The 22,669-nt window shown below is 38.1% G+C and overlaps 1 protein-coding gene across 3 annotated transcripts in view; it reads right to left on the reverse strand.

Annotated features, from left to right (window-relative positions):
* Positions 1–22,669, reverse strand: part of WDFY2 (WD repeat and FYVE domain containing 2) — a 149,504-nt gene that overhangs the window by 82,101 nt on the left and 44,734 nt on the right. For all 3 annotated transcript variants that reach the window (XM_036228526.1, XM_016143071.2, XM_016143072.2), the window contains exon 2: positions 6,179–6,246. In XM_036228526.1, coding sequence (XP_036084419.1) covers positions 6,179–6,246 — 68 coding nt within the window. The remainder of the gene's footprint in view (positions 1–6,178; positions 6,247–22,669) is intronic.

Below are 22,669 nucleotides of genomic sequence, written 5' to 3' on the forward strand. Positions count from 1 at the left end.
CAGAGAGTACTGAACTCTGTATATTCTATGTTTTTCCTATACATACAAACCTTTTCACTTAAAGGAAGCACTTTTCGGCTTCTCTTTGGCACATTTGAAATGCCAACATCACTACTCTTGCCCTTTAGGTTCAGTATTAAGTAAAATAAGGGTGACTTCAAAACCAGTACTGCGATACCGTGACAGATGATCTGATCTGCCAGATAGGTAGTAAGTGAATGGCAGGCGAGAAGCATATGCAGCATGGAGACTCAGGACGAAATGATGATTCACGACCCAGGCAGGATGTGGCAGGACAGTGAGAGATACTCAGAACGATGTGCAATTTAAAATTTATGAACTGCTTATTTCTGGAATTTTCCACTTGATATTTTCAGACTATGTTTGACCAAGTTGATTGAAACTACAGAAAGTGAAACCACGGATCAGGGGGACTACTGTATTCCAATCTTGATGCATGTTTTGGGGTAGATTTAATGTAAATAGCAAGACTATGTTCAAACTTCATCTCTCTAGTCATCCCACGATCATTTATTTAATGCATTCCCTACCTCATTTCACAAAGAATTTAAAATGGCTTAAAAAGCAGATATGATACAACCAAATGATAAAAATAAGCAAAAAGTCATGACTAAGGAATGGAAAGAAGGTTAGAATAAAGATCTGGCGGGAAACAACAGGTTCCGTGTTTCATATACCCCTAAGAACCATGTATCAGAGGTCCTTAGGGATGTTCCCCCAAACCTTTTTCGCTTGATATAGAAAATTAGATTTGTACAACCAGTGGAGTAAATGGAAGAGACTGTGAGGACCCAAATGACTGGGTCTCCTCAACCCTGGAAGGGGATGGATTCTCTGGACCGGTAAGCCATCTGGACCATCCCAGGAAGCTGTAGCGCACAGGCTGGGAAGTTCCACCTGAGGGAGAGCAAAGAATTTCCTTCACTGCTTAGTGCTTCTCATCAAAAGGGTGCTCAGCATTATGGTAGACAATTACTTCACAAACAGCAATAATGTACACAACAGTATGAGCTGAGGGAACAATGAAGGAAGGCATTTCTGCAAAGGGCTAACACAGAGTAGGAAAACTCAAGAGTATAGATGGATAATTGGACAGCACACCCTTCACGCTGCCACCATAAACAGTCTTTCTCTCATCCAGACTTTTGATAAAAACTGGAAAGCAGACAGTTCAAAATTGTTGTTCAGAAGGACTAGAGTTCATATACTTTAAAAGCTAGCTGAGCAAATGGTAAAATGGCCATACTTGTGTGAAAACTGTGGGGCCCAACCACAACTTCAGACTGGCAATACCACCAGGCCATAGGAGAGAGCTGGAAATAAGACAAAACAGTTCACTGTATGGCTCTATTAGGTGTGCCTTTTATCTGTAATTATCTTTGAAAAACTGTCTTCTGTTTTGCTTTTGGGACAAATTCATCAATACTTAGAAGCCAAAGTAAATTCCGCCTGCCTGCCCTGGGAACTACCAAACCCACAAAGGTTTTCCAATTATATGATACACCTGAGGCTCTGGCCCTCTTACCCTCCTACTCACTACATTGTTGACAATCAAGCTATTTTACCTATTCTCCGTGCCCAAGGGGAAAAGTTGGCAATAAACACCCAGACACGATACCCAATACTTTAATAGAGTAAGAAAATCTCAACACCTGCCATGCTGGCTCTTGTCTGAGATCTCTCTCCTCTACTCCTCTGTCTTAGTTGGTAAAGCAAATCTAAAATAGCTCAACCATGAAAACAGAAATGCCTGTGCTTTTCACGTGCGCGCGTGTGTGTGTGTTCCCCTTTGTAGTGTGATACAAACATGGTACTTGAAATGGTATTTATTATAAGCCTGAAACAAATAATCACACTTATGGGTACACCTAAAACCTCAACTCTAGATGATGACGCCCTCTGGTTTCCAAGCCCAGGGAGGTCCCAGTTGAGTAGGCTGTGACTTGATCTTGCCATAGGCAATAAGCAGGTACTATGTGAGTTATGTCAAGAGGATATTACTTTTTGAAAGAATTTCATAAGGAAATGCTCATATTTCACACTCATCCATAAAAATCAGCTTATAGGAAACTACAAAACCGGTCATCGGTCACCCCAAATTCTCTACAGACAGCAGAGGTTTTAAATGGACACGCTTCAGGGTGCCTTTGTAATCATGTTTCCATTATGACTCTTTCCTATTTTACAACACACATCATGCGTGGTGGTCTGCCGTCCCCACCAGACTGTGCATACCATTAAGACAAGCATCATCTGCCATATTTAACCACTATATCCTTAATACATTGCACAGTGTTTAGTACAGGAGAATATTTTTTTCTGCTTTTCTTCTTTACTTGCCCTCACTTTTCTCAGACTATTTTCAGCTCAACACCATAGTGACACCAACAGGGACATGGCTCAGTCCTTTCTAAAGATCACAGAGATCCATGAGAAACTGAACGGAGAAGAATTAGGAGGTATACAATCAGAGCTAGGCTGAGTCACTTACTTACAGTTACAAGGAACTTAAGCACAATGGGTATATCCAGGAGGAGGGGGAGTATCTCTTGAATTCAAAGGCAGGAACAAAGGAGAGTTTCTGGGGGTTAGTTAGGAGGATTAGGAAGAAAACCTTCAACATCACTCACTCACGATTCTCTCCCTCTGGAGCCAAGCAGTCCTTCCTCTCTGTTCACACTTCTTTGTAAGCAGATCAGTTTTCACTGTTTCTTAAAGCAAACAAATGTTTCATACCTCTAGGGGTTTGCATGTTCCTAGCTCAAGACGCCAACCCAGGCTAAGACTAGCATTTCCTACTCCAAATTCTAAATTCCTGGAAAAATCAGACTGGCTCAGGGGCAAAGAGCCTTAGTCAGGCAAGTCTGGCTCCCTCCTATGGGAGACACGAAGTTTCTCAGAAAAGACAGGGCACGAGGACACCACCAAAGTAGCAGTTGTGTTTTTGATCATGGTGTGTCCGCTCCTCATCTTTCTCTTGTCTCCCGCTCTCCCAAGTTCACTGAGCCTTATCGCACTCTGCCTTTCAGGCTCACCCTCTGCCATCAAACTTAGCCTTCTCTATGCATTCTTTCTCATCTAAGGCCTTCTGTTTCCTTCCCTCCATTAAACTTCAAATACTTCTCAATGCTACACAATATTAATATCCTACCCAGAACATAACAAATACAGTATTTAAAAGGTATTTTAAAGGACAAAATAAACAAATAAGCCATATGTTACATGCACAAGATATTTTATGTTTTGTTCAGAATTTGGAATACCACTTATTGTATACCACTATAAACAAACAATATGGCCATGTCTGCCTCCGTGGTGTCCATATTATAGCCTCCAGATTCACTGTGACCTTTTCACTTACTTTGTAACTAATACAAAATAACTGATAGTAAGGTTAATAGTGACTAACCTCTTAACAAAACATCTTTGAAAAGAATGTAAAACAATCTCCCGGAAATTAAAAGCTATTTCAGGTTTTCTAACTGACCAAAAACACAGCATATGTCCTTATGCAATAAGAGTCTGCCCTCTCTCAAGTTAACCAAAACTTAAATTCTTGCTCAGAGATCAGAGACTATCAGTTCTCTGAATGCATATGATTCCCGGGAACATAAAAGCCAATTGCAGACCAACTGTGAAGAACACAGCCTTTTGTTCTTTTACCTCTCCATAGCGGTGGAACCATCCAACGATGAAAGTTTAGAGAAATCATCCTGACCACATATATGTGCCTTGTTCATCTGCAAATCCGGGCACCTAGCTTGATGGCCTGTATGCAGTAGGTGCACAGTAAATGTCTGATCAACTAGAATGTGTACTTCTACCTATATATTTACAAATCAATCCTATATATGCATGAGGCTTTACATGCGTTCATATAAACATATGTATATTGTCACAAGACAATTTTCTCAAACTTTAAAGTGCATTCAAATTAGCTAGAGCTCTCATTAAAATGAAAATTCCAATTCAGAAGATCAGGGATGGGATCCAATATTTACATTTCTAGTAAGCTCTCAGGTGATCCTGATGTTGCTGGCCCATAGACCACATTTTAATAGCACATTAATCCCTTTTTACTCTCTTTAGTAGAACGCCATAGACAAAATCTGCAAATAATCATAGAGTCCTCTTTCTCAAAGATCATGTTTGGTCATTAGGAAAATTATAATAATGTTCTCAGGGCAACTTATCTTTATTGTTAGATTCAAGTTTTCAATAAGTATTTAGTTATTGAGCACTTATGCTAGGTGTAGGAGCTACAACAGTCTTCTAGTAATTCTAGCAGGCAGCTTAATACATTATGAAAATGTAACTTGAGGCTTCTCTGTAGTCTTAGGGATATTTAAATAAAGAGAACTTTGGAGAATGACACCAAAAATGTGTATGGATGTGTGTATGGGCAGGGAGTGGGTGAGCAACTACTTAGGATCCTGTGTCTTTATGAGGTTCCAATTAACGTTTATCTCGAGAAGATTCTTGCTTACTGTCCCCAAGCCCTCCTCATTCCACCCAGGTCCCCCAATCCGCTGTCTTCAGTCATGAGGGTGACAGGTCTCTGCCACTCCCAAACCCTCCTCATTCCTCTCAGGTCCCCCATTCCTCTGCCTTCAGTTATGGCGGTAACAGGTCTTTGCACCCCCAAGACTTCCTCATTCCACCCAGGTCCGCCTCTCCTCTGTCTTCAGTCATAGGACTGATAGGTCTTTGGGGTCAATTTCAACTTTTTGGATTACAGACCTTCTCCGTTTCCTTCAGTGAGATACTGTGTCAAGTTTGCTGAAAAAACAAGACTGTAGATAAGACTGATTCTTGCTGCTTAAAAATCAGGGGGAAAAGATGAATCAGAGAATCTCCTTCTCTTTCCATTTACCTAAGCCTCCCCACCCCCACCCACCACAGCCTGACAAGAAAAGTTCACCTAGGGCCTTTGCCATATAATGGTGTCTACTGCAGGCACTCCATGTAAGGGGGGAACATAATTATTCAAAAGTACAAGAAGTTTTCTTCTTCAGTAATGCAGGGTTGAGTGTTTGAGTCAGCTTTGTGGTTATCGTACAAAATTCTAAAGACATATAAAACCTCAAGAGATAACTGAAAAGCCTAAGAAAATCATTATATCCTTAATAATTCACTGGTTGACAAACAGGCAAAACTGTTGTCCACATTATTACAGTATTCTTTTGCCAGAGGCATAAACTTAATCACATCTACAACTGAGCATGAACTTATTTTGGTTGTACATTGTGGCATGAACTTCTAGAATTGGAATACTTTTATCAAGGGAAGAGATGCACAATGCAGCAAGCCAGAGGGTACATGAGCCCAAACAACAAATCTGAGGGATTATCTAGGGCATCAATTTTAATTAAGATTTGAAGGAAGGGGAATAAGAGAACTGTTTACTAATATAACTGATAATGAATTTGAATAATTATTTTACACTAAAATAAACATGGAATAGGATGCCCAAACTGCATTAATTTTAGCGATAAAACAGCAGACTAAAAAGAAATTTCCCATTTTGTGGAGTTAGCTCTTCTCTCCCTGCAGGGGGAACTTCTGCCAGCGCAAGAGTCTAAGAATCGATCATATCTTTTAAAAAGTTTATTTAAAAGATCACTATTTACCAGTACAAAGACATATTTCTCACATAAGATCTTGGAGAAGTGAGGTTAACTGCTAATTAGAATGTTTGAATCCTAAGCAAATCCTTTTGAGAACTGAATGTTTAATGTTGAATGTCTTGATTTTGAATAAATAATATAACAACAATGCTGAACAAATTTACTTCACAAATGTAATCACTGGATAAAATTTTGAATTGTTTAAGAAAGTACTTTACAAAAAAAAGTTAAATAAAAAATAAAAAAGAGATAGACATTACTGTAACCAGAAAGCCTATGTGCTGAAGTCCTTCTTTCTTCCATTAATCTTATTCAGAAACTGAATATACAGTCAATTTCATACTGAGAGCTTATTTACATACTGAGAGCTTTAGAAAATCCAAAATGATTTAATATGGTACTTTCCATTTTAATGATAATCCCAATCTTCAGGCTTCCCTACTCAAGAAGAAAATACAGAGAAGGGAATCTCCGAGGGAAGGGAAATCAGGGTTGATCTTTTTTTTTAAGACAGAAATCCAGATACTTACAAGGCATGAGATGGTATATGCTTGGCCAATATTGTCCACTATCTCTTTTTAACCATACACGAACTGTCCTGCAACAGAAGAAAATATGTGCTCAATCAAGTTATTTTTAGTCATAGGAAAACTTTGACAGAAAGCAAACCTCTTAATTATATACTTACACGTTCCTATCTAACATATCTTAACTATATACTATATATATCTTAACTATGTGATTATGTAATATATTATATATATTATATATGTAATATATAGGCACACACATGCATGCATGCCACATATGTCTCTCTAAAAATCCTAAATTGAAGGCTTGTATACTTGAAGAATTACATAAGATTCTTAAGTATTATCCTCATATATGTCTATATACACACATGTAACATTGATAGTGTTTGAAAATTCTTATTTTTGTTGTTTTGCCTCTCCAAGTATATGACTTTAGCCCTAGTCTGCTAGAAGCATTCATCTGCTTGGGGAGCTATTAGGTTTTACTACTGAAGGAAATGCAGAAATAAAATGAAACAATATGCAGCATTTGACACACATAGAAGGATTAATAGTAAGTCCATAGTTTTATAGGCCAGGCGAGGCCACTGTCTCCAGAGATGCTTTTTCCAAGCACGGTCAGGCAACAGTAAGCTCTGAGAATCACATTTCCTGAGTTAATAGGCCGGCCGTGAGGCCCACCATGGAAGAGGGTAATCCTGAAGCAAAGGCTATGAGCGACACTCGAGGCTGGCAGGCCAGATAGAGAGCTCAGAAGAGAGAGAAAGCAGTCAGGGAAGTACCACTAGATTCTGACCAGCCATAAACAAAAATCATTATAAATTTAGGATGTTAAAAATCTCCTTAGTAACCACTAAGAAAATAACTAAAAAATAAACAGCAGAGAAAAGAAAGAAATCAAAGTGGCACATAAGAAAAACTTCAAGCAAATATAAAAGAAGGAAATAGTGGGAAAACTGGGGAACAAAAGAGATGTGACATACCAAAAAAAAAAAATAAAAAGCAAAATTGCAGAAGTCCTTCCTTATAAGTAATTACTTTAAATGTAAATGAAAAAACTTATAAATTAAGACAGGCAGAATAGATTTTTAAAAACATGGTCCTACTTCATGCTGCTTAAAAGAGACTCACTTTAGACTCCCAAACAAATAAGTTGACAGTGAAAGAATGGAAAAAAAAAAAAATTCACTTTTCACAGAAATAATAACCATCAGAAGGTGTAGTAGAGAGATACTGATAACACAAAAATGTCTTTTTAAATAAATTTTTATTTTTCAAAACCAGTTGGTATACAGTATTATACTAGTTTCAAGTCTACAACATACTGGCTGCAAAGTTTCTGTTGAGAAATTAGTTATAGTCTTATGGGAGCTCCCTTGTAGATAACTGCTTTCCTCTTGCTGCTTTTAAGATTCTCTGTCTTTAACCTTCAGATTTTACTGATGATGTGTCTTGGTGTGGGCCTCTTTGGATTCATCTTGACTGGGACTCTGAGCTTCCCAGACTTATATGTCTACTTTCTTCACCGGGGCAGGGAAGTTTTCTGGCATTATTTCTTCAAATATGTTTTCAATTCCTTGCTCTCTCGCTTCTCCTTCTGGTACCCCTTTGATGCAAATGTTGATATGCTTGATGTTGTCCCAGAGGCCCCTTAAACTAGCCTCATTTTTTAATTCTGTTTTCTTTTCACTGTCCTGATTGGTTGTTTTCTGCTACCTTATCTTCCAAATTGCTGATTATCTCCTCTGCTTCATCTAATCTACTGTTGATTATCTGTAATGTATTATTCATTTCAGTTATTGTATTTTTCATTACTGATTGGTTCCTTTTTATGGTTTCTATCTCTGTTTTTATGTTTCATATCTTTGTTGAAGTTCTCCCTGAGATCACTGAGCATCCTTATAACCAATGTTTTGAACTCTGCATCTGGGATTGTTTGTCTCTATTTTGTTTAGTTGTTTTTCTGGAGCTTTGTTCTGTTCTTTCATTTGGCACATGTTTCTTTGTCTTCTCATTTTGGCTACCGCTGTATATTTGTTTCTATGTATTCGGTAGAGCTGCTATGTCTCTTGGTCTTGGTAGAGTGATCTCATGTAATAGGTGTCCTTTGGGACCTAGTAGCGCAGTCTGTCTGATCACCTAGCTGGGTGTTCCAGATGTATCCCTTGTGTGGATTGTGTGTTCCCTCTTGTTATAGTTGAGCCTTGATTGCTGTTGGCATGTCAATGGGAAGGACTGACCCTCGGGTTGATTGGTTGTGAGGACTGGCCAGTGAGGGGCTGAGCAATGGAGAAAGATTTGCTTTCGCAGGGTCCTGGTGCCTGCAAAGTCTGACCTTTGGGTGTGTTGTCCTTGGATGCTGACCCAAGTGGTGCTCTAGCTTGATCTGAAGCTGGACCCCAAGTGTACCAGCTCAGGGCCCCTGTGGGACTAACCTTGCCACAAGTCAACTTCAGCTATAGCCTTGCCCTTCCTGGGGCCACCAGGCATAAGCCACCAAGCAATCCGCAGATGGCTGCCACCTATACTGGGCTTTGAGGTGCCTAGAGAGGCCAAGCCATGAACCGAGGTTGGCTGCTGATAGTGCTAGACTTGGGGCTGCTCAGCAAGAAGTACAGGGTAGCTGAGGCCAGATGCTGTTTGTCTAGGTTTCATGCAACTTGAGAGATTTTAGGAAGTCTGCATGAGGCAAGATAGGCCATTTGTATGGTAAAACCACCAAGTGGCTTGGGTGGGACCACAAGTTGGGTGGTGCAGAATCTGAGGAAATCACGAGGACTGGGTGACCAGGTTAATGGGGACTCAGATATGGCGGCACCTGCAGCTGCATCCCACAAAGGGGGAAGGCTCAGTGAAGAAACAATGGCTTCTGCCAGCAGTTCTGTCTGGGAGAAAGCTGCCCCTTCAGCCCTCACCCTTAAGCCAGACAACTCAGTTCATCCTTGGCACTTTTCAAGCTGCTGCTCCAGCACTGGAGCTTAGCACAAGTGGGTCCATCAGCAAGTAAATCAGTGTGCGGGCTCTGAGGAATTCAAGCTGCCCTCTGTTTCACTCAGTCACAACTTCTGCTGGTTTTCACAGCTAGAAGTTGTGGGGACTTCTCTTCCCAGAAGTGAAACCCTGGGCTGGGAAGCCTGGTGTAAGGCTAAGATGCCGGTCCTTTGGGAGGACACCCATAGCTGAGCTAGCCCTCCTGATTTTTAGCCACCACATCTGGGCATGAGACCAGCCAAGTCTGCGTCTCTGCTCCTCCTACCAGTCTTGAGGTGGCTTCTTCTGTACATCCTTAGTTGTAAGACTTTTGTTCAGCTAGATGTAAGGCAAATTTTAATGATGGTTATTCTGTAGTTTAGCTGTAATTTTGATGTGATCATGAGAGGAGGCTAGCAGAGCATCTACCTACTCTGTAATCTTGACTGGAAGTCCAAAATATATTTTTAAGTCAAAAATTGTTACAAGAGATAAAGGACACTATGAATTGACAAAAGAGCCAATTCATCAAGAAGGTAAAACAATTGTAAACATATGTGCACCAAACTACAGAGCTACAAAAGATATCAAATAAATTCTGACAGAATTGAAAGGTCTTCAATAATTGGAGACTTCGATATATCACTTTCGATAATGAATACAGCATCTAGACAGAAGATCAAAAAGACTTGAACAACACTATAAATCAACTAGACCTAACAGACACATAGAACACTCCACCTAATTAGAGTAGAACAATAAAAGCACATAGAACATTCTTCAGGATAGACTGTATGTTAGGCCATAAAACAATTCTCAATATATTTTAACATACTGAAATCATAAAAGGTATCTTCTCTAACCACGAAGGAATGGAATGCTAAAATCAATAGAGGAAAACTGGAAAAAAAATCACAAATACGTAGAAATTACGCATTACCTTAAACAACAAATGGATCAAAGAAGAATATACTAGGAAAATTAGAAAATACTGTGAGATAAGAGAAAATGAAAACACAACAAACTAAAATTTGTAAGGAGCAGCAAAAGTAGTCTTCAAAGGAAAATTTATAGCTATAAATGCCTGCATTTATAGCTACACACACACACACACACACACACACACACACACACACAAATGGAATATTACTCGGCCATTAAAAGGAATGAAGTACTGACAAATGTTAAACTCGGATGAACCTCAAAAATATTATACTAAATAAAAGCCAGACAAAAAAGGTCACATATTGTATGATTCATTTTATATCTGTTCTGAATAGACACATCCATAATGACAGAAAGCAGTTTAGAGGTTTCCAGGGGATGAAGACAGGGAAGAACGGGGAGTGACTACTAAATAGGTAATGGAGTGTCCTTCTGGGGTAGTGAAAAAGTTTTGAAAGTAGAGAGAGCGGCTGGTTGCACAACGCTATAAATCTATACACTAATTTTCAAGATAAATTATATTCTTTAAAGTGATTAACTGTACATTATGTGAATTTCACCACAATAAAAATTTTAAAAGAAGAATCAATATAGGCTTGACCTGGAGTTGAGGCAATCATTTTTGATGATGAGACAAAAAGCTTGACAAAAACTGACATGGTGAAGATGGCAGAGAGAAAGGCCACTGAACCACCAACCCTTTAGACTAACTTCAGACATGTTTGTGAGATGATTCAATTTCTTTTTACCTTAAGCCATTGCTAGGTGGGTTCTGTTACCAGGATCTGAATACATGTTAATTGATAGAGAAGTTGAAGGAAAGTAATGTCTTTCCTTAGGCTTTGGGTTTTTCTAAATACATGGGTGATGCTGTCACTCACTGAGATAAGGAACACTGGAAAAGGACCAGATGTGGGGTGAGAATCATGAATTCAATTTTGAACATATGCGTTGGAGGTGTTTTTAAGTTATTCAAGAGTTCTTCATTCGTGAAAAATGAGAATTATAATTAGAACGTATTGCATGAAGTGGTTGTGAAGATAAGATGTATGGTTCTTAATGCAGTGCTTGGCACATATCAAGCACTCAATAACTGCCAACAATAGTTATTGTCATTACCACTATTGTTTAAAAAATGTAATAATCAACCACAGCTTGGGAGAATTCAAGATACAAAACTTTCTTGCTTTGCTAACATATTGAATATATTAATCTTTGATTAAAATCATGTAAAGGATTTTAGCTCAACCTATAAAGTGTCCTGTAAATTATCCTTTTACATCTTGTTTTGTAACATGTACTAAGCATCTGTTATGTGTCAGGCATTGTGTAGGAGGAGCTCCATGTGGACAGATAAGTAAATATATCATTAAAGCAATGAGAGATAAGAGCTGTGACCTATTTTATATCTATGCAAGGCCATTGGGAAAGGCATCTAATCTATATGGGGAAGGATGGCAGGTTCACGAAGTGCTGACTCTGGGAGGATGGCATTACCTAGCATTTCATTTATTTCCTTCATCGCACTGGCCACAATCTGTTATGTCTACCTGCATGTAAATGTGTTTTATTATCTGATTCTCCCACTAGAACATAGCATGAGGACAGAGAACATTCTTTTCTAGCTCATGTATTTTCATATATTTGCCCTATGCCATGCACTGGTAGAGTGCATGGCATAGGGCAAATATATGAAAAATATTTGTTGGATGAATGGAAATAGGTGTTAGGCCAAAGCAACAGAAACTGCTGGTTACCTACCATAAATTCATTTTCTTCTTCCTCTGTCACAGCAGTTATACTGACCTGAGAGGGAGAGGCAGAGCACAGAGGCCCAAATAGAATACAACAGACCTCAAACTAGGCAAGATGCTTGACAGAGTTTATTTGCTATGCAAAGTGAACAAAAAGAAGTCTACAGGGCTTTTCAAGGGACTGTTTTGCCAACAAAATCCCAAACGTGGCCTTCTGACAATCCCAGAAAATAAGTATGATTATTAATCTCATGTTACAGATGACGGCTCTGAAGCACAGAGAGGTCTCAGGTTATACAGAGCCGCGACCTGAACCCAGGCAGTCTAGCTTCAGCAGTTGCTCTCTCAACCATGACACTATGTAGAACTGCTCTCAAACATGGAAGGGAGAAAGAGGCAGGAAAATACAGAGCGTTTCATTTATGACATACTGAGTTTAAAATAACTCTAGATCATCTGAGTGGCAATTACCTGTGGAGCTAAGTGCACACAGGCTGTTTCACTACTGCAACATCAGCTGAATCAATGCTCATGGTCTTTCAGATACATAGATTATAAGGTGATACATCTCATGTACACCTGTACCATGTATAACACATATATTACATACCAAGTGTGTCGTGTATATCACATGTCAGGTATGTCATGTATATCATGTATCATACATATATAGATAGATAGATATAATCACCTTATAATGTATGCACCTGAAAGACTGTAAGCATTGATTCAGCTAACATTACAATAGCATGGCATAACAACCTGTGTTCACATAGCTCCACAGGTAACTGCCACACAGATGATCTATAGTTACAAATTTATGATATATATTGTATATATTAATATATATATTAGTTACTAATATATATACATATATATAACAGAGTTTCTAAAAATCCCAGTAAAAAAGGTACAAGTCAATATAGCTAGTATAGGTTTGTTCTAAGATTTTTTAAATAGCTATACAGGTCAATAGGATGGCAGGATAATATTAGTTTTAATTTTAATAACAGTAACAAACATTTCTACAGAAATAACAGCCCCCCAAATACTCTGCATGTACAGTAGCCCATCCTTACAGCAGCCCTATGAAACCGAAATCATTCTTTAGAGATGAAAATCTAAGACCCAGAGAGCTTAAGCAATTTGCCCTAACTAGTAAATGGATGCAGTTATTTTAAATTCTTGCTCTCACTAAATATACTACCTTCCTTACATCAACATGTATTAAGAGCAATGATAAATTTTACCATCTTAAAATAAAGTTACATAAAAATATTTGTCCCCTTATCTTCAGAGGTATGAGAGTACTTTTAAAAAAAACAGACACTGCATCCTAGAGGTCAAATGGACAACTGGGATGGCTAGGAATTCCCAAGATAAATGTAAATTCAACTGTACAAGGCCTATAAGCAAGTATTAATTTTTCTGAAAATTATACCTAAAAAGCAACACAAAAAGCTTTTAATAGATTAAAAACCTTTTCCCTTGAAAAATTTTTAAGAAAAAAACAGCTATGAGTAAGAGTCATAGTTAAGCCAGTAGAGGTCAGTGTATTGGAGAATAAAAATGCATGACCAGGCTGAAAGGCAGGGCAACTGCATTCACCCCACACACCCCACACAAGCCCTGGGTTCACAGGAGCCGAACACGGCCACGTACATTGCACCATCCACCTTTCTGGGTCCTATTTTCTTCTCCCCCTACCCCTTCCTCTCTCCCAAGCTCTCAGCACTTGGCAGAAACAGCCATTGAGAGAGTTGGGAGGAACAATGCTCACCTCAAAAACAGGAAGACAACTTCAGTTCAGCAGGTGGGCTATTTTAAAATAAGCACAATCTTACTCTATTTTGGACACAGCTGACCACATTTTAACAGGTAAAAATTACTTTAAATATTAGCCGGAAATATTATTCCTTAGACCTACAAAAGTTGTCCTTTTTTTTTTTTTTTTTAAAAAAAAAAAAAAGGTTAAAACAGACAGTAGAAAAAATGCAGCATTTATCAAATCTCCATTATAATCAGTGCTGGTTTGCTCCCTGACTGAGCTCTAAATAAAATCAGAGAAGGAGCTATATTTTATCACATTTGGCATCTACCCAAGGGCCAAGCCCCACACCATGTCCAAAACTGGTGCTCTTCATTTGTGACAAATCAAAAGGATCAGTCAAAAATCCCTCACTACAGCCACTCACCTCCCACCTGTCCACCATTGGGAAATTCTCTGATTGCATCTGCACAGAGACCTTGTACAGCATGGCAGCAAAGAAGCTGAGCTGACACCAAACTATCTGTACACTCCGCTGGGTGATACAATGAGAAAGAACTATAAACCCTTAATTTAACAGCTTCCGCAACCACTAATACTCTAAAGAAATAAGAAACGAAATAGTACTTCCATGCTACCTCATCCCAACCTAACTCCCTCCAAAGAACCGAATCCAGTGCCTAACTGAGTGACAATCTGAACTAGAACGCGCCTGTCCTCCTCACCAGCAGTCCTCAGCCCAGCAGCCAAAACGATCACATAGAGAGGTCTAGAATCAAATGTTTGATCAAGCAGGAGAGTCAGGTAGATGCTCCCTTTATGAGATCCTCTGAATTTTAGTTTGTTTGACTTCCTTGTTTTGAACTGTCCACAGTTCAAGCTGACACTAGAATTTAGACACTATTGCTGAACCGTGTGCATGTGTTCACACGTATATGTAACTGTATGTATATATAGCCAAGCACCACACCAAGTCCACTCCCAAACCTATCCAGGAAAACATATATACTTTGATCTATATTCTAGCAATATGTAAGTTCGCTTATCCTGTTAACATGTCTCATTAATAATTTGATTATTAATCCAGTCAGAAGAACTTAGAAGGGAGGGAGGAAAATTATTTTCCGCACCTACACCTAGAATAAGTTTGGAAGATGTGGGCAGTAAACTAGGCAAAAAAGGATGAGGCCCTAGAAGAAAGAGGCCAGATTTAGGAGCATTTTGGAAGCAGACGCATCTGGACTGGATGTGGGGTGCTGTGTGAATGGTGGCGCCGATCCTCAACAAGTGATTTTTGTGGAGGGCAATGCTGACTTCACCTTGAACTTGCAGAGTCCGAGGATGATCCAGCTAGGGCTGTTGAGGAATGAACTGACTATTTGGAGTCCAGGAGGAGACCTGAGCTAAAAATTAAGATTTGAGAGTCACTAGCATATAAGCAGCAGCTAAGTCATTGGTGTAGAAGAAAAGAGGTCCAAAGACAAACCCCTGAATAACACCAACAGTTAAAGTGTATAGAATGAAAAATATCTGTGAAGACTTCAGTGTGGGCCTCCAAGGAAGCAGAAGAAAATCTTTACTTCTCAAGCATAACATGTGTCCTAATCTTTGGTCTAAAAAATAAGGTCATTATAAACATACCTAAGAACTGAACTAAATTCACAGTGAGAACATACCCGCAGAAAGAAAGAAAGAAAGAAAGAAAGAAAGAAAGAAAGAAAGAAAGAAAGAAAGAAAGAAAGAAAGAAAGAAAGAAAGAAAGAAAGAAAGAAAGAAAAGAAAAAGGAAAAAGAGAGAGAGAGAGAAAACTATCTATATAGGTCATTTTTCTGAGAGAAAACATTGTGGATGGTGACAAACAGTATACCACAGGTTGCTAAGCTACTGAATAAAATAAGATGGGGCGTCTACCCATGTTGAAATCTAGGCCTTTAAAAATGTGCCCTAGAATGATGCAACTTTCATTAGTTACCATAGCAATGAACTTCATTTCCTAGGGGACAATTGTTTTTGCCACCATTTAAGTAAGGGGAATGGGGTGAGTATGAATTTTCAGGGAATACTTTTTTAATAGATCACCATTTCAACCTCAATACAAACAGAAGGCAGTCTCTAGTGATCTGCAAACAGGAAAACTTTGAGCAATAGGATGTCAGTGTCTTTTTGTAGTTTTACAGTGACTTATTTAAGGGGGTTGGGGGGGGGAGCCTCCAATGCAGAGAATGTTACAGAAATTCTTGAAAAACATACCTGAAAGATTAAAAATTTTTTTAAAGGCCTACTTCTCTACGATTATTTGTACTAAGAACAAACTGCCAGATTCTCATTATATGCATTCTGATCACACGTAGTAAATAAACTAAACCCAATCTACAAAACATTGTGTATCTTTGTACTGCGGGTTTCTCCATGGAGAGATAGAGGCTGCTGTGTGGAGTGAGTTAAGGCGGCCAAGGTTTAAGATCCAGGGGCTCAAACTGGGTGCTGTCCAGCTTCTGGACCACTCTGCCAAGCAGCTGGGTCCCAAGCATTAATCACCCTACCGTATCAGACTTAAATAACTTTGCTGAATCACAGACGCGTGGATTTTTTTTTTCTCATAACTATGGAAACCTAGCAATCAGAGGCTGGAGAAGAAGGTGGCTGTTTTATATTTCAACACCTTGAGCTTTTAATGGCATTCCTGCTTTAAAATCAATAACCGGTCTGATCCTTTGTAGTTATGTGCTTCAGCCAGGTATGCTTAGTATAGCCCATTTCCCCTTGGCATTTTAACCAGCAAGGTCAAATCAAAGGTTGTGAAGGCCTTCACCATTTAGAATTTTTAAAAGCACCAACAAAAGGCAATTATCTTTATTTTTTAAAAAATCTATAAAATTAAGTCTCAAAATGAAGTCAAATGGACCCATATGCCAGGTGAGAAATTACAACCACAAAATACATGGAATTTTTGTCTTTATCAGTCAGAAGTATGAATCTTGAGAAAAAAGAAGCCCCCACGGAGGCTTAATTCTGAGAAGTTTTATTACTAATAGTACTATTTTATATCTGCAAATAGTTTTCTGGCACTTGAGACTTGTTTTTGTATATTTTGTTTTCTTGCTGATTGAAGTCTTAGTGGCTGTTTAAGCACGGCTTCCTGTCCTTGCATAGTTGTGGGTTTTAGAATTCCAGGACTCCCTCCCTCTTACCAAGGCTGCCTGCATAATCTACTCTTCCATATTAGCATAATTTTCCTATAAGCCTTGGGACTGCCCAGGCAAAATTAAGCTCCAAGATCACACTGTATCTTGCATGTTAGGACAGTCACATTAGCTGTCAACGCTGGTTAACAAGTCCATCTCCCCATTAGACGATGGATTCCTTGAGAACTTCTTAAATTTTTATCTTGAACATCTTTTGAATATTTGTATCTTTGATTTAATACCTACAATAATTTTATTCTGAATACATATGGTACTTAGAACAGAGGAGGTACCTGAAAAGGTCATATAAATACATACAAGGAAGAAAAAAGAGCAGGAAATAAAAGAGAAGAGAAAAATGAACACATTCCTGTTACGATGGTAAAGAATAACCCATAGAGAACCACTAAGAATGCTGGACAGGTTCCTGGTCATTACCATCAGCAGTGTCATTTGCTCCTCAGCCAGAGTCCCTCACAGTCAAGAGAAATGTGAGTAAAAGCTTCGAACAGTCGGTCTGAGAAAGTCAACAATATGAGAGTGTTCATCAATATCACCTAATAGGAAGAATATGGATGGAATCATTAGAGGAACAATAAAGATTTAAATACAGTTCCTGGCTCTGTACACAGTGGGAAGGCATGGTTTGTGCCATCCTACTATTCACCACTATATTCCTACAGCCTGCTGCAGTGGCAGGAACGTGACAGATGCTCAACAGGGACTTAATGAAAGAGCAGTGACTCAGAGAATGCCCCTGGCTGCCACTGTTCTGAGTCTGCAGACTGATGAACTGCTCTCTTCCACAGCAGTCACATGTACAAGAATTTTACATGTCAAGAATTTTACACCTTAAAAACACAGCAGAGCTGTGAGAGGGAAGAATGGGGAGCTAATGATTAATGGACATGGAGTTTACGTGTGGAAAATGAATAGTGGTGATTGTTGTACAACACTGTGAATAAACTTAATGCCACTGAATTTTACTCTTAAAAATGGTTTAAATGGTAAATTTTATGTTATGTCTATTTTAGCACAATAAAAAAAATTTTTAATTTTTTCAAAGGAAAGAAAGAGCAGAATGACTACTTCTCTAAAACCATAATCTTCATAAAGCTGCCAATCAGAAGACAGCTGCCAATCTGGTGCAGCAATCAGAAGACAGCTGTGGACAGACTGGACCTGAAACAGGTGGGTAGAGGACATCCTATCATGGCTGAGGATGTGTAAAAGGAATTCCCATGCCCACTCCAGCGGGGTAGGGCAGCAGGGTACCCATCCAGCACTTAAATATAACTCAAACTTGGAGTTTGGAGGAATTAGACTTGATACCATGTGTAAGAGGTTAAGGTCACATAATGAAATGGGATGTTTTCAAAAGACTACTTTGGCAATAGTGAGCAAACTGGATTAGGCAGGAGAAAAATAAAAGGCTGCAGACCAGTTGAGAGACCACTATAGTGATCAACATGTTAGAGTGCAGCAGTGGCAGGGGAATGAGGATGAAGAACCAAATCCCACATGTTTCTAAGAAGGAATCAAGGGAAAAAGAAAGACACTAAGGTGGTGATATCCAGGCTGGAGAACCACACTGATAACGAAGGCAGATTGTAACCAAAGCTACTAGCCTATTTTTTAAAAACAAGTAAAGGCATCACAAAGTCAAATGATTTTTTCAAGAGAAGGAAATTAGAAAATCTCATTGATTTCCAGCAGTGTAACAGAGTAATGAGTGAAAGACCTTCTGGATTAAAATGATTTAATCTTTGGTAAAATTTGGTAGAATTTGGTTTTTTTATTGTCATTTTAAAACACTGCCAACTTATTTGAAAGTGAGGAATCTGAAGATCCTCAAAACTCTTAGTAATAGAGGAGTTTTTAATAGTGTTTTTAAACTCAAATTTGTAACCTAAGAGTTTCTGTTGGATCCTGGAAATCTTGAGTATCCATTTTAATGCCACATTGGTGATGGGATATAAGAGGAAAGGCCTAGGGCCTACCCAACAAGACGAATCTAATAAAAAGCTCTATTTAAACTGGGATCCCAAAGACTACACCCTTACTGTAAGAGTCTGTAAGAAATAAACCCTCTCATGCAGAAAGGGGACAGCAAGAAAACTTGTCTGGATCAAAGAGAAAAAACAAAAATAAAAGCTGTTCTCCACAAGCTGATCCTCATGAAAGATTAATTACAAATTTAATCTACTGGTGTCACCTGAAAAGCCTCAAGTGGAGAATTTAATTATAAGTGGTCCTAGATTTATAATGTTCTCGAGGCAACCAGAAGAAGCAAAAGCAAACCTAGACTTCTAGAGGAACTTGACATCAAGGAGCTCTTAAAGATGAAAGCATTGAATGACAAGGAAGTTAGCCAAGATCAAGTTAAAAGTTATCACTTCCTTTCCTAGATGAACTGATCAGACCATGATGGTGACAATATTAAGAAAATTATTGTTCATTTATTTCTGTGTGATAATGGCAGTGTGGAATGCAGAACAATTTACCATTTATATATATTTACTGTAGTATTAACAGGTGAAATGATATAAGTAAATCCCAACACTCCTACCCAAAAAGAATGGGGTGGGGAAATATTTGAAACGAGACTGGCAAAAGGTTGATCACTGAAGCTGGGCATTGCGTACATTTTTATTTTCATGTGTTGTCTGTGTTTGAAATTGTCCACTATAAACTGTTTTGTTAAATCTTGAGGTCTTGCCTCATGCCAACAACTGTATACAACTGCATGTTACAGAAAGGCACAGCCTCTTTTGGGAGTACAGAGTTTATGAATGGAGAAATAGTACTGACTATCATCAATCTATGAAAGTACTAAATGCTTTTGCCATCCCCTTGGCAATCCGAATTGGTTTAACATCCTCTGCTGGTATTAATAAATAGTTCATAAAATGAACTAGAGAATAAATAACTTCTGGGTCTCTAAAACGAATAAGCGACCTTAAAAAAATTGTGCTTTAAAAGGTTGAGGCAAATTATCTAGTATACATACCCCAAAGAAATTAGTAGAGTATCAAGAATAATCCTGCTAGAAAAAAATCTAAAGTTCTCATGTTAAACATTATCAGTATATAAGTGCTAAAGGAGACAATGGCATATGGACTACTTTGAAGTTAGCACAGTGGATGAAAATGTCTATTTTCTGTGGTGCGTAAATGTATTTCATTTGGAGATTAAATTCTCATTACTGGAAAACATTAAATGGTATAAAAATTCAGATTCAAATTAAACAATCTATACTATTTCAAATGTTCTCTTTTATGACAAAGAGACAAGTTCTGAGTTCTAGATGGAATAAAAGACCTTATAACCCAACCTATATCATAAAGCAACTGAGACTAATCATATTTCTCACAAACCTTAAACGCATGTGACACGCTTTTAGTAGTACAAAAGAAGTATAAAACAGGAAAATCAAAAAGACAATGAGACTACTTCTTTACTGTCAGGTCAAATGAACATATATAGTAGCTATTGACCTTTATAATTTTGCCTGACATAAATTGATGATTTGGCACAAATGGTTGAAAAATCTCATGTTATCTTTAAAAAGCACTGTATACAGATATCCTCTCCTGTAATCAACTATTTTTCCTGTGGGTTCTTGAAATACGTAATGTATACCCATGAATAGTAATAAATCCCATAAATCAAAAGCACATTAACTTCTTATCCATACTGAACTTTCCCCGTAAGCTTCCATAAAATTTTCTTGATGTAACAAAGTGCAGATGAACCTACAATAGCAAAATTTCTTTATATGTTGTTAGAAGAAAAGTCTATTATCACAAATAATTCACTATATCTTGATCTCCCTTGAAAAGCATGCTCAATTTAAGCCATGCCAATGGAGAAGCTTACATGTAAACTCATTCTATACACAGAGAAGCCAGAGAAGCCAGCGAAACAAGGCCTTCTGTTTATTAGTTAACTCTCATTTATAGTTTTGTGGGGGAAGTCAGGTAAAAGTAATAGCTGAAACTAAATTATTTTCTAATATTCTTTTCAAGAATTCATTAACGTGCAAAAAAATTCTGAAATTCCTAAGAATCTTCAGTTAAGCTGACATACCACATAGCTTCTCCACCAAAAGCCCTGCTGTAAAACAAGTATATGTAAATTATTACTCTACATAATATGCAGCAGTATCGAATTACTCTCTGCAAAAAATAAAAAACCAAAAAGTTTAGTAGTATTCAATATCTCCACTAGCCAGCATTCTCTGAAGAAATGATATATGTAATAAAATGAATGAAATCAGCATAGCTTTTCATGGATGGGTACTTAAGTGTGTAGATGGATTAACTCTGTGATCTCATTTTAATGAATTTCTCTTTGTCTTCGAGGTACTACACTGCACAGATGCTCAATCACTCTACTCTATAGTCATTAAATCAATCCATTTAAGAATTCTGAAACTGTGCTGACTTGCACCTATTTGTGGATACTAAATTCACCAAAATATAAAGTCAGAGAATAATTTAAATAATGTAAGTTACCTCTTCCATCCAATAGGTTCCTAGTTCCTGTCAATTCTACCTCTTTCATGTAACTGAAGTCCTCCTTCCCTCTGCCATCTACATGGCTTTCGTCACGCTCTCCCAGGTACCCACAAGAGCCTCCTCCTATCTCCTATTTCACCCAGCCACTGAGAAGACATCTTTCTAAAATGCAAATCCAATTATGTCACAACCTTCACAGACTTGGGGATGGAGCACAACCCTATGGTTTACCGGGTTCTCCAGGATCTGGCCCCTGTCTGCTTCTCTGGCTCCACCCACCCCAGTCGCTCAATACTCTACTCCAAATTACTCCTGGTTCTGTAACTCAGTAACAGCCATGCTTTCTGTTGGATTTCATAGGTGAGGGGGAAAAAAACTGAAATTAAAAGGGTAGTGAGTTAAACATAGTGTTGCCAGCTTTTTATTCTGCCAAAAAAATAATTTTTTTCAAACAAGAACAAAATCTATAATTGGTTAGCACTTTCATTTTACAAAAAGTTAATAACATGATCTTAGAATTCTAAAATCTGAATAAATTTTAGATATAAAAAGGCCATTTACAGTGTCCCTTTTTATTTTACCGCACATTAGTGAAAGCTCTTACCTGAACTTGTTCAGTGGAACCCATTGCCCTAGCTCATCGCACCCTCACACCTTCGTGCCTCTGCACACGATGAGCCTCTGCTGGAGCATCTCTTTCTCCCCCACTGCATAACTAGTGACCTGTATAACTAGTACTCACCCTTCAACACAAACCTTATAGGGCAGTTCTTTTCAAGTTTTAATATGCATAAGAATAATTAAAGATTGTTAAAATGCAGATTCTTGTCATAAAGATTATGTCCTACATTTATTCTAGAAGCTTTATGATTATAAGTTTTACATTTAAGTCTATGATCCATTTTGTGTTCATTTTTGTATGTATCTGAGGCATGGATCTAAGCTTATTGTTCAAATATGCAAATATCTAATTGTTTCAGCACCATTTGTTCAAAAGACAATCCTTTTCTCCACCAAACTGCCATTACTCATTTGTCAAAAATCAATTGACTATATATATATATATATATATATATATATATATATATATATATATATGTAGGTCTCTTTCTGGACTCTCTAATCTGTTCCCTTGATCTATTTGTCTAGGTCGTGCTGTCTCACACTTATCTTGAAGACTCACTGTCTAAAAACGAAAAGCATTCTGTGTATGTAAATGAGGAAGGACCTGGAATATTCTGGACATCCCTGATGCTTGTCTGTGCTCTTTCTCTTGCTATGTTGTATGCTTTATCTGTCCTAAGCCTTAGGTAAGTATACTTTGTGAAGTCTTGTGAGCCCTTTCA

This window comes from Rousettus aegyptiacus, unplaced genomic scaffold (assembly GCF_014176215.1).
Source record: "Rousettus aegyptiacus isolate mRouAeg1 unplaced genomic scaffold, mRouAeg1.p scaffold_m13_p_11, whole genome shotgun sequence".
NCBI lineage: Eukaryota > Metazoa > Chordata > Mammalia > Chiroptera > Pteropodidae > Rousettus > Rousettus aegyptiacus.